The sequence below is a fragment of the Sceloporus occidentalis genome, unplaced genomic scaffold (assembly GCF_023333645.1).
Source record: "Sceloporus occidentalis isolate IW3139 unplaced genomic scaffold, rSceOcc1.0.p SCAF_41, whole genome shotgun sequence".
Classification (NCBI taxonomy): Eukaryota; Metazoa; Chordata; class Lepidosauria; order Squamata; family Phrynosomatidae; genus Sceloporus; species Sceloporus occidentalis.
This window is the reverse complement of record NW_028317021.1, coordinates 7,340,135-7,354,300: the sequence shown is the minus strand read 5'-3', so window position 1 is coordinate 7,354,300 and position 14,166 is coordinate 7,340,135. Positions and strand designations below refer to the sequence as shown.

At 45.7% G+C, this 14,166-nt stretch overlaps 1 protein-coding gene across 7 annotated transcripts in view; it reads right to left on the bottom strand.

Moving 5' to 3' along the window:
* ACACB (acetyl-CoA carboxylase beta) overlaps nt 1-9,437 on the bottom strand; it is a 46,633-nt gene extending 37,196 nt beyond the window's left edge. For 3 of the 7 annotated variants that reach the window (XM_089489795.1, XM_089489798.1, XM_089489799.1), the window contains exons 1-10: nt 9,333-9,435; nt 7,251-7,711; nt 5,106-5,238; nt 4,530-4,668; nt 4,332-4,441; nt 3,586-3,667; nt 3,230-3,328; nt 3,022-3,131; nt 2,751-2,861; nt 1,127-1,336 (exon numbers count right to left, since the gene is read on the bottom strand). In XM_089489795.1, coding sequence (XP_089345921.1) covers nt 1,127-1,336; nt 2,751-2,861; nt 3,022-3,131; nt 3,230-3,328; nt 3,586-3,667; nt 4,332-4,441; nt 4,530-4,668; nt 5,106-5,238; nt 7,251-7,702 — 1,446 coding nt within the window. In that variant the 5' untranslated portion in view covers nt 7,703-7,711; nt 9,333-9,435. Of the gene's footprint in view, nt 1-1,126; nt 1,337-2,750; nt 2,862-3,021; nt 3,132-3,229; nt 3,329-3,585; nt 3,668-4,331; nt 4,442-4,529; nt 4,669-5,105; nt 5,239-5,848; nt 6,994-7,250; nt 7,712-9,217; nt 9,242-9,332 lie in introns of those variants that run through there. The other 4 variants (XM_089489797.1, XM_089489794.1, XM_089489792.1 and 1 more) reach the window with 4 other exon arrangements.
* Between the last annotated feature and the right edge of the window lie 4,729 nt (nt 9,438-14,166).

The window sequence follows — 14,166 nt, the reverse complement described above, 5'->3', positions numbered from 1 at the left end:
ACTACTATTATATCATTATTACTACAGATAATAGACTTTCTTTCGGTTAGTTAGCTATTAACAGTACCCTCCTTTGTAGTTATTATCACCATTATGAGTATTACTAGGTATCCTTCTTTTAATTATCTAGAGTTAATTATTCAGATATTATGTCTTCCTTAGCTATTTAGTGTGCCCTGCTTTTTCATTACTACTTCTAGTAGTGTTGTTTATTAATAGCAATAGCAAGTACGTTTCTATACCGCTTATCAGTGTACTTATGCACTCCCTAAGCGGTTTACAAAGTGTAAGCTTATTTATTCACAATGGCCTGTTACAGACAGCCAAAATAAAGCTGCTTCGAGTCACAGTGGAGGTATGGTGTTTCAATGATGCATGTGTCCTAAGAGTCCAGAAGTCGCACCAAAGCCATGATCCAGCCCTAAGGACTGGAGCATGGCTTTGGTGTGGGTTCTGGACTCTTAGGACGCATGCATCATTGAAACACCATACCTCCACTGTGACTCGAAGCAGCTTTATTTTGACTGTCTGTAACAGGCCTTACTTATCTAGTTACAGCAGTAGTTATTAATTTATCCATGTATTGATTTATAGTAGTAGCGTTATTAATTTATTTATAGAAATAATTAAACTTGTCCCTCCGCATTCGCTATGTGGAAAAAGCACAAATAAGAAAAATACTATTCCTTTTACCTGAGAAAACACCTCTCTAGGAATTTCTAGGTCTTCCAGGGAAACTCTGTGGCCAGCATCTGCCAGACACTGACCACAGAGTTGTGCCGGAGGAGCTACAAGTGCCTCTCTAGGAATCTCTCGGTCCTCCAGGGAAACTCTGTGGTCAGCATCTGCCAGACACTGACCATAGAGTTGCGCCGGAGGAGCTACAAATGCCTAGCGGAGTGTTCTCTCTTGGAATCTCTAGTGTGACTTTTGGTTATAGTTGACCACAGAGTTGCGCTAGATATTCCTAGAGAGAACATGTTAATAAAATCCGTTAGTAATAAAATGCACAAAATTCAAACCCATAAATGTGGAGGGATGAGCGTAGCATATGTTTTTAACGTTGCCATTCTTTCTCCTTGGCCGCTTGCACAGCTCACAGACACAGCCTGAGGTTCCCGCCTACCTGCTCCATATACTCAAAGACGGAAGGTGGTGCCACAGAGGCCGGGGCTTCTTCTATGATCTTCTGGTGGCGCCGCTGGATGGAGCAGTCGCGGCTGAACAAGGAGATGGCGTTCCCGTAACGGTCGGTCAAGACCTGGACCTCCAGGTGACGCGCATGCTGCAGGAACTTCATCACGAAAATCGGAGATCCAGGAGCCTCACTTTGGACCTGTTGGTTCAAAGGGATAACGGGGGAGTCTCTTTCAACTCTATGGTCCTATGTTGGGTACCTTCTAACTCTCTAGGATCCTGTGTATTCCTGCATGGCAGAAAGGGGTTGGACTGGATGGCCCTGGGGTGTCTTCCAACTCTATGGTTCTATGCTGGGTAACTTCTATGTTGGGTTTTGGATACCTAAATGGTCATTATATAACTTATAAATCCATGCATGTATATATGTATATACTATATATATATATATATATGTATGTATGATCTAGTCAAATGGTGCCCCTTATATACAAGGTTTGCTTTGGAGGATTTATGTACAGTGGGCTCTTGGTATCCATGGGGGTTTGGATACCTAAATGGCCATTATATACCTTGTCTATACATGCATAAGGTATATACTATATATGTATATGTACGTATGGCCTAGTCCAATGGTGTCCCTTATATACAAGGTTTGCTTTGGGGTTTGGATGCCTAAATGGTCATTGTATACTTTGTATATACATGCATGTATATATGTGTATATACTAGATATGTATGTATGTACAGCATAGTGAAATGGTGTCCCTCATATACAAGGTTTGCTTTGGGGTTTGGATACCTAAATGGTCATTATATACATTGCATGGGGAAGATGGGCAGCTGCGAAGGTCAAGGGTCAACAAATGCCCCATCAGGGGACACAGATGACCAACACGACCCCCACAATCAATCCCAAATGGCCTCAAAAGTTGGCTAGCGTGTATATCGGGACATAAGAAAATATAATAATGATAGTAATAATTGACAAGTACTTTGCCTCCGTCATTAATGGTTCATCAGAATTGCCTTCTCCATCGTATTGTGAAAAACCGCACCCAAGAAATGCGGGGGGGGGGGGGGGGCAGCCCAAGGTCCGTGCATTAATTGACCGAGTTAATGATGTATGAGCCTCCAAGGGCAGAAAGACAGGAAAGCAGAATAATCCCAAACCCGACCCCCTTGCAGAGAGAGCAAAGTTATCGGAAAAGGATCAATGCCTCTAGTTAACGATTAACGATATGCTTTGGAAACCCAAGGCAAACATGTCCTATTAAGCCGATTCTAGATTGCAAGGTCAATCGAAGCAAGAGGCTTGCAAAATCCCAATGGAAATGCCCTTATCCCTATATGTGCCTCGAAAATTCGCCCGATTTATGGCGATTCCATTAATTCCTCATAGGGTTTCCATTGGCAAGGAATGCTCAGAGAGGTGGGTTTTGCCACTTCCTTCCTCTCAATCCTTTCAATACCTGGGATTCCCTGGCAGTCGCTCACCCAAGGACTATTTAGGGCTTTCCAAGATAAGATGGGATCCCGCACCCATGCAACTCCCAGCAGTCTTGGTCACGTTTTGCAAAGGACAAGGAATTGGCAAAACTTTGTTCTCTTACCTGCCGGAAGCGAGCGGGGAAGCCTTCGGCGCCTTCCGCGATCCGGATCCCCTTCCCGCCTCCGCCTTCGGAGGCCTTGATCATCACCGGGTAGCCGACCCTCTCCGCCGCCTCAGAAGGAAGGAACAAGAAAGGAAATGAAATGGGGAAAAAGAGGGAAAGCCGAATTGTAGAACCATAGAGTTGGAAGAGACCGGAAAGGCCATCTAGTCCTGCCATGCAGGAACTCTCAATCAAAATGACCCAAGACCAAAGCAAAGGGTCGGGTTACCTTCAAGCCTTCCTCCACGTCCTTGATGCAACCTTGGCGGTAGGTGTCCAGCGGGACGGTGATGGTCTTTGGCTGACCGCTCTCCTCTTGAGCCCATTCGGCCACCAGCCCTAGGAACGGCAATGCAGAGCCCTGAGATCTCCATCTACAAATCCTAGGGCTGCGCCAGAAATGTCGTTAAAGAAAAAAACGGGCGCTGCTCACTTACCGCTTCCGCTCCAGGGCAAGGTGGGGATCCGGACGGTCTGCGCCACGATGGTGGATGCCACTTTGTCGCCCAAGGCCCACATGGCTTCGCTGGGCGGACCTAGGGGATGGGAAAAGAGAAGGCGCGCAACATGGCGGCGCAAGACATAGAGGGAAGTTGACTGCACCAAACCCTAAGCTGGGCGAGCGCAAGGTAGGGAGCAGCCAGTGACTCAAAGGAATAGGGAAACTACATATATACACATACACACACACACACAGTGCGCACGCCTCGTAGGGAGAGCGCATTGTGCCAACGCCTGCTGACCCTAAAAATGACCAACCTGGTATATGGCAAGAGATATTTGCAAGACTCACCTAGGAAAGCGATCCCATGTTTGTGGAGCAATTCGGGGAGCTTGGGGTTTTCGGAGGCATGGCCCCAACCGGCCCAAACACCCTGAAAAGAAGATGGCGGAGAAAGGCATTAAGCGCGCAAGGGTATGGCGCAGAGGAACATTACCACGCTGTCCAGCTGCTGGCCCTCCATGTCCAGAGATCCTTGACCCCATTAATGCAAGCACTGAAAGTCTATTTAAAAAGTATATAAATCCCCCAAAGCTAACTTTTTATATAAGGGAGACCATTTGACTACACCATACATATATATACATATATAGTATATCTGCATGCATAGACAAGGTATCTAATGACCATTTAGGTATTGAAAACCCAAAGCAAAACCTTGTATATAAGGGACACCATTTGAGTATGCCATACATACATACATATATAGTATACACATATATACATCCATGCATAGACAAGGTATATAATGACCATTTAGGTATCTAAATCCCAATGGATATCAAGAGCCCACTGTACACAAATCCCCCAAAGCAAACTTTGTATATAAGGGACACCATTTTACTATGCCACACATACATATATACATATAATATATACATACCTACATTCACGCATATGCAAGGTATATAATGACCATTTAAGTACCCAAACCCCAAGGGACACCAAAAGCCCACTGTATACAAATTCCCCAAAGCAAACCTCGTATATAAGGGAGAACATTTGAGTAGGCCATATAGATATGTACATATCAATACCTGTACTGGGATCCTTTTGGAAATATCCACGATGAGTTCCACGTTGGCGTAATTGTTATTATTGGTCCCGCCGGGGACGGGGACATACTGGTCAGCCATTTTGATGTATTCTGGAGGAAGGCCAAGGGTTAGGGTCAGTGGTACAACCCCCCCAAACCCCGTAACAAAACCCGTGGCCCTATAGGCCCCACAACCGACCGGCGTTGGCTTTGAGGTCTTCGGGGGTGACCATGACCACAAAACGGATGGCTCTTTCGTTCCGGAACATTTCGTAGGACCAGCGGCGGATGGAGCGCATGCACTTCACGGCTGCAATGCCATTGTTGGCGATCAGGACCTACACAATGGGGAAATTTAAACACAAATAATCCTTTATATCCCCCCCAGATATATTTATTTTAACACAATAACAGGTAGAAAAACAGAAACGTTGACACCACCAACAACAACAGCGCAAAACAATAAACAAACGCAAAAAGGAATATGCACATTAAAAAGAACGCATGAGCAATACAATGGCTTCCAGCCAAAATAGGGTTGTGGGTTTTGGCTATAGCCTTGTTGGGTGTACGTTGTGGGTTCTGGGCGTAGCATTGTTGGTTTGGGATACAGCATTTCTGATGTTACAGTGTGCCTTCGGGTCTTATGGCGACCCCTGGGTTCCCATGGCTGGGCGGTGATTCGAACCCTGCTCCAACACTCAAACCGAAACGGAAGTGTTTGGAGACGAGCCGCCCTGACGCTGACCCGGCCGTGCGGCCTTTTCAGTGCTACCTTTTCAATGACATGGTTGCCTCCAAAGCGGGTGATGAATTCAGCCGGCGAGGCGACGGTGAAATCCCTGTGGAGGTCCGCCTTGCGCTGCTCTCGGCCCGTCTTGGTCAGGCGCAGCCCCGACATGCTGGGCCTGCGGGGAAAAGACATTGGAACTCGTTGCTTTTGCCAGTCCCTGGCTACTTACATTTATATTATTCTATTGATTTTGCACCACCCTCAATGAAGGGATGCATGACACCGACAAGAACATGCAGGAACTCTCCGTCAAAGCCATGCAGGAACTCTTAACTGAAGCCATGCAGGAACTCTCAATCAAAGCCATGCAGGAACTCCCAATCAAGCCATGCAGGAACTCTCAATCAAAGCCATGCAAGTATTCTCAAGCAAAGCCATGCTGGAACTCTCAATCAAAGCCATGCAAGTATTCTCAAGCAAATGGAACTCTCAAGCAAAGCATCCCCATTGACAGATGGCCATCCAGCCTTTGTTTAAAGACCTCCTTCCCTGGAGGTTTGGAATAAAAGAGAAGAGCATGCAGATATATATGTGTGTGTGTGTGTGTGTGTGTGTGTGTGTGTGTGTGTGTGCTGGAAATGTCTTTGCAATGACAGTCTCCTGGGTCCCTTTTGGGGTCCCCCAACCCCACAACAGCAACACACACTGTCTCAGCCATCTGCAATGCAAACAAGGGGGACCTTTTTGGGGGGGTTGGGGTGGGATAGGCCCCCTTCCCCACTGACCTCCGAAGGCGCTGGAACCAGTTCAGCCCAGAGCCCCCTTCTTCCGGGTCCATTTTGCTGCTGGGATGCTGGCTTCCTCCCTTCTTCCTCGGTGGCTTCCTTGCTCCCTTCCTTCCTTCCTTCCTTCCTCCCTCGCCCCTTTGCTTTCTTATATGACTCCTTGCTAACTCCCTTCCTTGCTTACTTTCTTCCTAACTTCCTCTCTTATATGCTCCCTGGCCTTCCTATTTGCTCTCTTGCTGGCTCCCTTCCCTGCTTTATTTTATGCAACCTTAGTAGCTCCCTTGCCTTCTTATTTTCCTCCTTGCTTGCCTTGCTGGCTTGCTTTCTTCTGTGCTCCCTTCATAGCTTGCTTCTTCCCTTGCTGGCTGGCTCCCTTCTTATTCCCCCCCCCCCTTCCTTATTTTCTTCCTTGCTTCCTTGCTTTCTTCTTCTTCGCCTGCCAACTTCCTCTCTTATATATGCTCCCTTCCTTGCTTGCTCCCTTGCCTTCTTTCTTTGCTAAGCTTCCTTCCTTCCCTCCTTGATTTCTTATTTCCTTGCTCCCTTCTTCTTCCCCTCCAACTCTTTTGGCCTCGGAGCCCAAAGGACAAAAAGACACACTCAACAAATCAAACAGAAACAAATTGCAAACGTTATCTTCCTAGTTGCTGCAGGAAGCAAAGCATGCAGCTTGGAATCGCTTTGAAAGGGACGCAGCGCCAGCGCCATCTGCTGGCAGCCCCGGGATTTGCAGGCATTTGGCTTTTGGCAAACCGTATAGGGCTTTCCCCCCTTCCTGGGATGTTTAGTTTTTGCAAGGTCCATTGGGAATCCCTGGGGTCTGTAGGGTTTGTTTTTGGCAAAGCACTTCACCTCTGAGGCTGAGAGTATAGCTTTCCCAGGGGCTTTCCTCGGCTGAGCAGATTCGAACCCTGGACCCCAGAGTCCTAGCTCAAACCGCTAGCCCACACTTCCTACATAATCCAAATCTGGAAAGAGAAAGGGGCCAGGCGGGTCTTTGGTGGGAGGGCCACATCCATGTGCCAGACCATGTGCCACATCTGCGTACTACATCCGCAGGCCACATCTGCATGCCATACCATGTGCCAAATCTGTAGGCCACATCTGCATGCCATATCATGTGCCACATCCGTGTGCCACATCCACATGCCATACCGTGTGCCACTTTCGGGTGCCACATCCACATGCCATACTGTGTGCCACATCCGCGTGTCATACCATGTGCCACACCCATGTGCCACATCTGCATGCCATACCATGTTCCACACCCATGTGCCACATCCACATGCCATACCATGTGCCATATCTGCATGCCATACCATGTGCCACATCTGTGGGCCACATCCACATGCTAAGGCCCGCTGCCATTTTGCGATGCGCGTGCTGCCATTTTGCTCACCTCATGGTCGCCGCGCCGGCCTCCGAGGCGGAATCCACCGAGGAGGAGGACCCGACGCTGGCCAGGCTGCTGCTCCTCCTCCGGCCGGCCATTTTGAGAGCGCCGGCCACCAGTTCATCGTCCGAAGAGTTGTCCTCAAAGGAGCCCAGGACGAACTTGGCCATGGCTTCCCGCCGCGCTTGGGCCGGCTGACCACCGCCGGGGGCCTGTGCTTGGACACTGGGGATGGGGGGTTTGCTATGGGATGCAGGGTGCGGGATCTGTAGTATGGGATCTGTAGTACGGTCTTCTGATGGATCCACACTGGAAAGTGGCTCTGGAGAAGACTGCTGAACTTCTTCTTCGACATCGGGATGAGGTTCCGGGTTCAAGTCAGAAGGGCAGCGGTCCACCATCTTGGTCCAAACCATCCAGATCACAAGGAAGATGGACAAGATAGCGAGGAGAACCATCTGTAAAACCTAGAAGAGGAAGAAGGAGGTGAGTTGGTTTGGTTTGAAAGGCCCAGAAACTAAGCTAAGCTGGGTCAGCCCTGGACAGTCCTTGGATGGGAGACAACCAACAGAGATTGGGTCTTGTAGGCAAGATATCAAAATGGCTTTGAAGGCACACATTCACACATATTCGCAGGGCCTAAATGTACCCCAAAAGACACCAGATTCCCATCTTGGAAGCTAAGCTGGGTCGGCCCTGGATAGTCCTTGGATGGGAGACCGCCAATGGAGATTGGGTCTTGTAGGCATGATATCAAAACGAGGATTCCTATGTTATCTTGACTGCTAAGCAGGGTCGGCCCTGGACAGTCCTTGGATGGGAGACCGCCAGCGAATCCCAGATGCTATATTTCAGAGGAAGGAACTGGGAAAGAAAATATACTACACTCCTCGCCTAAGAAAACCCTACAAAAACACAGGGACTCACATATAATACACAGAAAATCATATTTTGATTGCCGTGGCAGTTGTCATTGCATTCCTTCGTTTCCGACTTACGGCGGCGATCCTATTGCAGGCGTTTCTTGGGTTTCTTAGGCTGAGAGTGACTTGCCCAGGGTTATTAATTATTAAATAATAATAATTTATCAATCAATAAATAGTAATTATTTGCATAATGGGATTTGGATAAAGGTGCTTTGGGGTTGGAGTGGGTCGCGACTCTAGCAATAGCAATATTGTCGCTTTAAAGCCAAGCAGAGTGACTTTTTCCAAAATGAGCAACGCAATCTTTATATATATATATATCTGTATCTATATCTATATTTATAATATGTATAAAATATATTTACATATATGTTACAAATATATTTTAAAAATATATATAAATAATATATATAAATATAAATAAATATATTTTATAAATATATATTAAATTATAAATTGTATCATATATAATATATAATATATTATATATAAATATATTTTACATACTTTACATTTTACATAAAGTATATTTCCACCTCTGGCCCAGCTGTTGTGGGCTGAAAGAGATACACAAACACAGTATTGCAAAACCGCGACCAAAGGTCCTTTGGGAGTTGTTTTTATTTCCTAAAAGACAGCTGTACAAGTGGATAAACACCAAAGCGTGGAAAAGTTACTTGGGGGAACTATAACTCCCAGAATCCCCCAAACAACCGACCGACCAACCGACCAACCAAAAGTTTCTTGGAGTAGGTTTGGAAAATGTGAATATTTTTAGCTGCGTTTTGTCAGGATTTGCTAAGAGGGCATTTTATACACAGCCTTTGCTTTTAAAAAATTACGCTGTGCAGGAAACCAAGAACACCAGAAAGCAAAGGGAAAGAAAAATTTGGGGTTTTGGAGTTGTTTTGGAGACTCAACCTGTAGTAATAATAATAATGACAGATGAGACCCCAAAACTCTTCTGCCCTTGCAGAATATATAGGATCCTAGACCCCAAATTCATCCATTCAAACCCCATTCTGACATTTGGGAAAGACAACCCACCTGAGAGCCTGAAGCGTTTCGGGGGACAAGATTGCGACGGAGGGCTTAGCGGCCTTCCTTCTCCTTCAAAGCAACAGCCGTAAAGAAAAAGGTCAACACAACCCCATTTACTTACCAAGCAGAACGACAACAACAACCAGACAACTCTGCCATCTTGTGCAATCTGCAAACTTTCCGCAGCTCTCCTTGCAAAAGCCAGTGGCGGCCGGAGGTCAAGAGGGACGCCGCGCCTGGCAGCTGTTGTTTGTACTTCAGAGAACGCAAAGTGGAATGACGCTAAAAAAAGAACACACAACACACACACACACGGTGCCCCTTGGACTATTAACAGCAGGAGTGCTGGAGCAAAGTTAAGCAGGACCAGGATCCTTCACAAGGTGCTGAAGAAACACTTGGAGTCTCCAAGTTGTATTTAGATCCGTGATGTGACAGAGAGGCTGACAAGACTGGTCAAGCCTACTGACCAATACCCCTTCCTTTTGGTCCACGTGGGAACTAATGATACTGCAAGACACAGCATTCAGAACATCAAAAGGGATTACGAGGCGCTTGGTAGGAAGCTGAAAGGAATGGATGTACAGGTTGTCATCTCGTCTCTTCTGCCAGTTGAAGGGCATGGTCCAGGAAGGGAGAGGAAAATAGCAGATGTGAACAACTGGCTCCGCAGATGGTGCCGCCGAGAAGGATTTGGATTCTTCGATCATGGGCTGCGGTTCCATGAGGAGGGACTTCTTGCAACAGACGGGTTGCATCTCACGCCAGTTGGAAGAAATGTTTTTGCCAACAGTCTCAAGAACTTGATCAGGAGAGCTTTAAACTGAGTTCCGAGGGGAAGGGAGACAATATTAAGGAAGGCGAAAGGGATGGCGAAAATAGTCAAACTGACATAGAGGAAACAAGGCAAACAGTGCAAGGACCCAGCAGTGGGAGGCAAAAAAACTTGCACAGGCAGCAAGTAAAAGGGAACCATGGTCTGCGATGTCTCTACACTAATGCACAGAGCATGGGAAATAAGCAAGATGAACTCAAACTCCTAGTACAACAAAGCAAATATGATATAATAGGCATCACTGAAACCTGGTGGGATGAGTCTCATGATTGGAATGTGGAAATAGAGGGGTATAACCTTATTAAGAGAAATAGGCCAAACAGGAAAGGAGGAGGAATAGCACTATATGTCAGAGATATTTACACCAGTGAAGAGATCCTGGACATCAATCATGGAAGCCAGGTGGAGAGCATCTGGATAAGAATCAAAGGGGAGGGAAACAACAGGGGTGTTACGGTGGGAGTCTACTACAGACCCCCAAGTCAGACTGAGGAATTGGATGATATCTTTCTAGAACAGATGACCACACAGTCAGAAAAGAGAGATGTAGTAGTGATGGGCGACTTCAACTATCCTGATATTTGCTGGAAGTCAAACTCAGCAAAATCCTCAAGGTCTAGCAAATTCCTCACTTGCCTGGAAGACAATTTCATGGTCCAAAAGGTGGAAGAGGCAACAAGGGGGTCAGCTATTTTAGATCTGATCCTAACCAACAAGGATGACTTGGTTGATGGGGTGCAAGTGGTGGGATCCTTAAGTGGAAGCGACCATGTTCTCCTGGAGTTTGTTATACAATGGAGAGGAGAAGCCAGGCAGAGTCAGACACGCATCCTAGACTTTAGGAGAGCGGATTTCAGTAAACTTAGAGAAGTACTGAGGGCGATTCCATGGTCAGAAATACTAAAAGATAAAGGAGTTCAGGACGGATGGGACTTTCTCAAAAGGGAGATACTGAAGGCACAATTTCAAACAGTTCCAGTGAGAAAGAAAAACGGGAGGTGTCTCAAGAAACCAGGATGGATGACTAAGGAACTTTCAACCGAGCTAAGTTTGAAACGGAACATGTATAAGAAATGGAAAAAGGGGGAAATCACGAAAAAGGAATTCAAAGAAATAGCAGGCATGTGTAGGGGTAAAGTCAGAAAAGCTAAAGCGCAGAATGAACTCAGGCTTGCTAGAGAGGTTAAGAACAATAAAAAGAGCTTTTTTGGATATGTCCGCAGCAAGAGGAAGAAGAAGGAAACGGTAGGGCCACTGCGTGGAGAAGATGGCAAAATGCTAACAGGAGATAGAGAAAAGGCAGAATTACTCAACACCTTCTTTGCCTCAGTCTTCTCAGAAAAGGTAAAGGATGCTCAACTTGAGGATAATGGAGCAGAGGACAGAATAGGGGAATTTCAGCACAGAATAAGTAAAGAGAAAGTAGAGGAACACCTTGTTAATCTAAATGAATTTAAGTCTCCGGGACCAGATGAACTCCATCCAAGGGTATTAAAAGAACTGGCAAAAGTAATATCGGAGCCATTGGCAATCATATTTGAAAACTCCTGGAGAACAGGAGAGATCCCAGCAGACTGGAGGAGGGCAAACGTTGTCCCCATCTTCAAAAAGGGGAAAAAAGAGGATCCCAACAATTATCGTCCAGTTAGTCTGACATCGATACCAGGAAAGATTCTGGAGCAGATGATTAAACAGAGAGTCTGTGAACATCTAGAAGGCAATGCCATAATCACAAAAAGTCAACATGGGTTTCAGAGAAACAAGTCATGCCAGACAAACCTAATCTCTTTCTTTGATAAAATTACCAGCTTGGTAGATGAAGGGAATGCTGTGGATATAGTATATCTTGATTTCAGTAAGGCCTTTGACAAGGTTTCCCATGACATTCTTGCAAACAAGCTTGTAAAATGTGGGCTAGACAAAGGAACTGTTAAATGGATCTGTAATTGGTTGACCGGCCGAACCCAAAGGGTGCTCAACAATGGCTCCTTTTCATCCTGGAGAGAAGTGACCAGTGGGGTCCTGCAGAGCTCTGTCCTGGGCCCAGTGCTATTCAACATCTTTATCAATGACCTGGATGACAGAATTGGGAGCATACTTATCAAATTTGCAGATGACACCAAATTAGGGGGAATAGCTAATACACCAGAGGACAGGATCAAGATTCAAAATGACCTGAATAGACTAGAAAGCTGGGCCAAAGCTAACAAAATGAAATTCAACACAGAGAAATGTAAGGTATTGCACTTAGGGCGGAAAAATAAAATGCACAGATATAGGATGGGTGACACCTGCCTGAATGAAACTACGTGTGAAAGGGATCTAGGAGTCCAAGTAGACCACAAGTTGAACATGAGTGAACAGTGTGATGCGGCAGCTAAAAAGGCCAATGCTATTTTAGGCTGCATCAATAGAAGTATAGTGTCTAGATCAAGAGAAGTAATAGTGCCACTGTATTCTGCTTTGGTCAGGCCCCACCTAGAATATTGTGTCCAGTTCTGGGCGCCACAATTCAAAAAGGACATTGAGAAACTGGAGCGTGTCCAAAGGAGGGCAACAAAAATGGTGAAGGGTCTGGAGACCATGCCCTATGAGGAACGACTTAGGGAGCTGGGGATGTTTAGCCTGGAGAAAAGAAGGTTAAGAGGTGATATGATAACCCTGTTTAAATATTTGAAAGGATGTCATATTGAGGAGGGAGCAAGCTTGTTTTCTGCTGCTCCAGAGAACAGGACCCGGAACAATGGATGCAAGCTACAGGAAAAGAGATTCCACCTGAACATTAGGAGGAACTTCCTGACAGTAAGGGCTGTTCGGCAGTGGAATGCACTTCCTCGGAAGGTGATAGAGTCTCTTTCCTTGGAGGTCTTTAAACAGAGGCTGGATGGCCATCTGTCAGGGATGCTTTGATTTGGATTTCCTGCATGGCAGGGGGTTGGACTGGATGGCCCTAGTGGTCTCTTCCAACTCTACGATTCTATGATTCTATGATTCTACATAACCTTACTCCAGGACAAGGACTCTCCAACCCAGCGCCCACCGACAACGACAACCCACGCCGTCCATAGGTCACACCGATGTCCATCGTCAAGGCGCAACCTCCTTCGACAATTTGCGTCCCTTCCAAGCGCCCTCTGCGCCGGTCAGCCACTCCGGCCATTGCATGGGTTGTCGCCGTTGGTGGATGATGGGTTGGAGAGTCCAGTTTCCTCAGCCGGAAGCCATGTTCAGTCCTGTGAAAGCCTCATACATGTGCCGACAAAGGGTCAGTTGTGGGATATCGGATCAGGACACAAGCGATAGCTAGAGGTCCAAGCCCATAAGCCAGTGGTCAGAGTTGTCCAAAGGCGGTCAGTCCAAGACAGGAAAACCAGAGTCCGGCCACTGGATGGGTCAGTTGTCCGGTAAATAATTGCTCCGATAAAGAAATTAATAAAGAATTAATAAAGAAATCATAGGTGTCGGAAGAGACCGCAAGGGACACATTACACACTACTATACACTACTACAAATAAACAACTACTGCCATAACTAGATAAGTGAGTGAATAAGTAAAGGAAGGCTACTAGATGTAATAACGAAAACGAACCGCACACTAAATAGCTAAGTAAGCCCTAACTAATAATTAACTGCTAAATAACTAATAGAATGATACCTACTAATGCTAATAACGGCAATAATAACAACTAACTTTTAGCTAGCCAGCTGAAAGAAAGCCTACTACTACTACTAATGATAATAATAAGGGAATAGTCTAATAATTAGCTAATATAGCCAAGGGAGACCTAATAATTAACTGCTAAATAACTAACATAATGATACCTACAAATACTAATAACAGAAATAATAACAATGGAGGATACTGTAAATAGCTAAACTAACTGAAAGTCTACTATTACTACTAATGATAATAACGGAATAGTAAAGAATAATAAATAATAATAAGGATGATAAAAGAAAAACTATCCAAGTAAGGCCTTCTAGTGTAAGGTTCAGCTCCACTTCATCCCTCCAATTCTAATAACTACCTATAACTTAATAATAACTAACCCTCTAACTACCTAAACAAATAAATGCTATTTCCTACTGCTATAACTAACTAAACAATAACTCCTGCTAC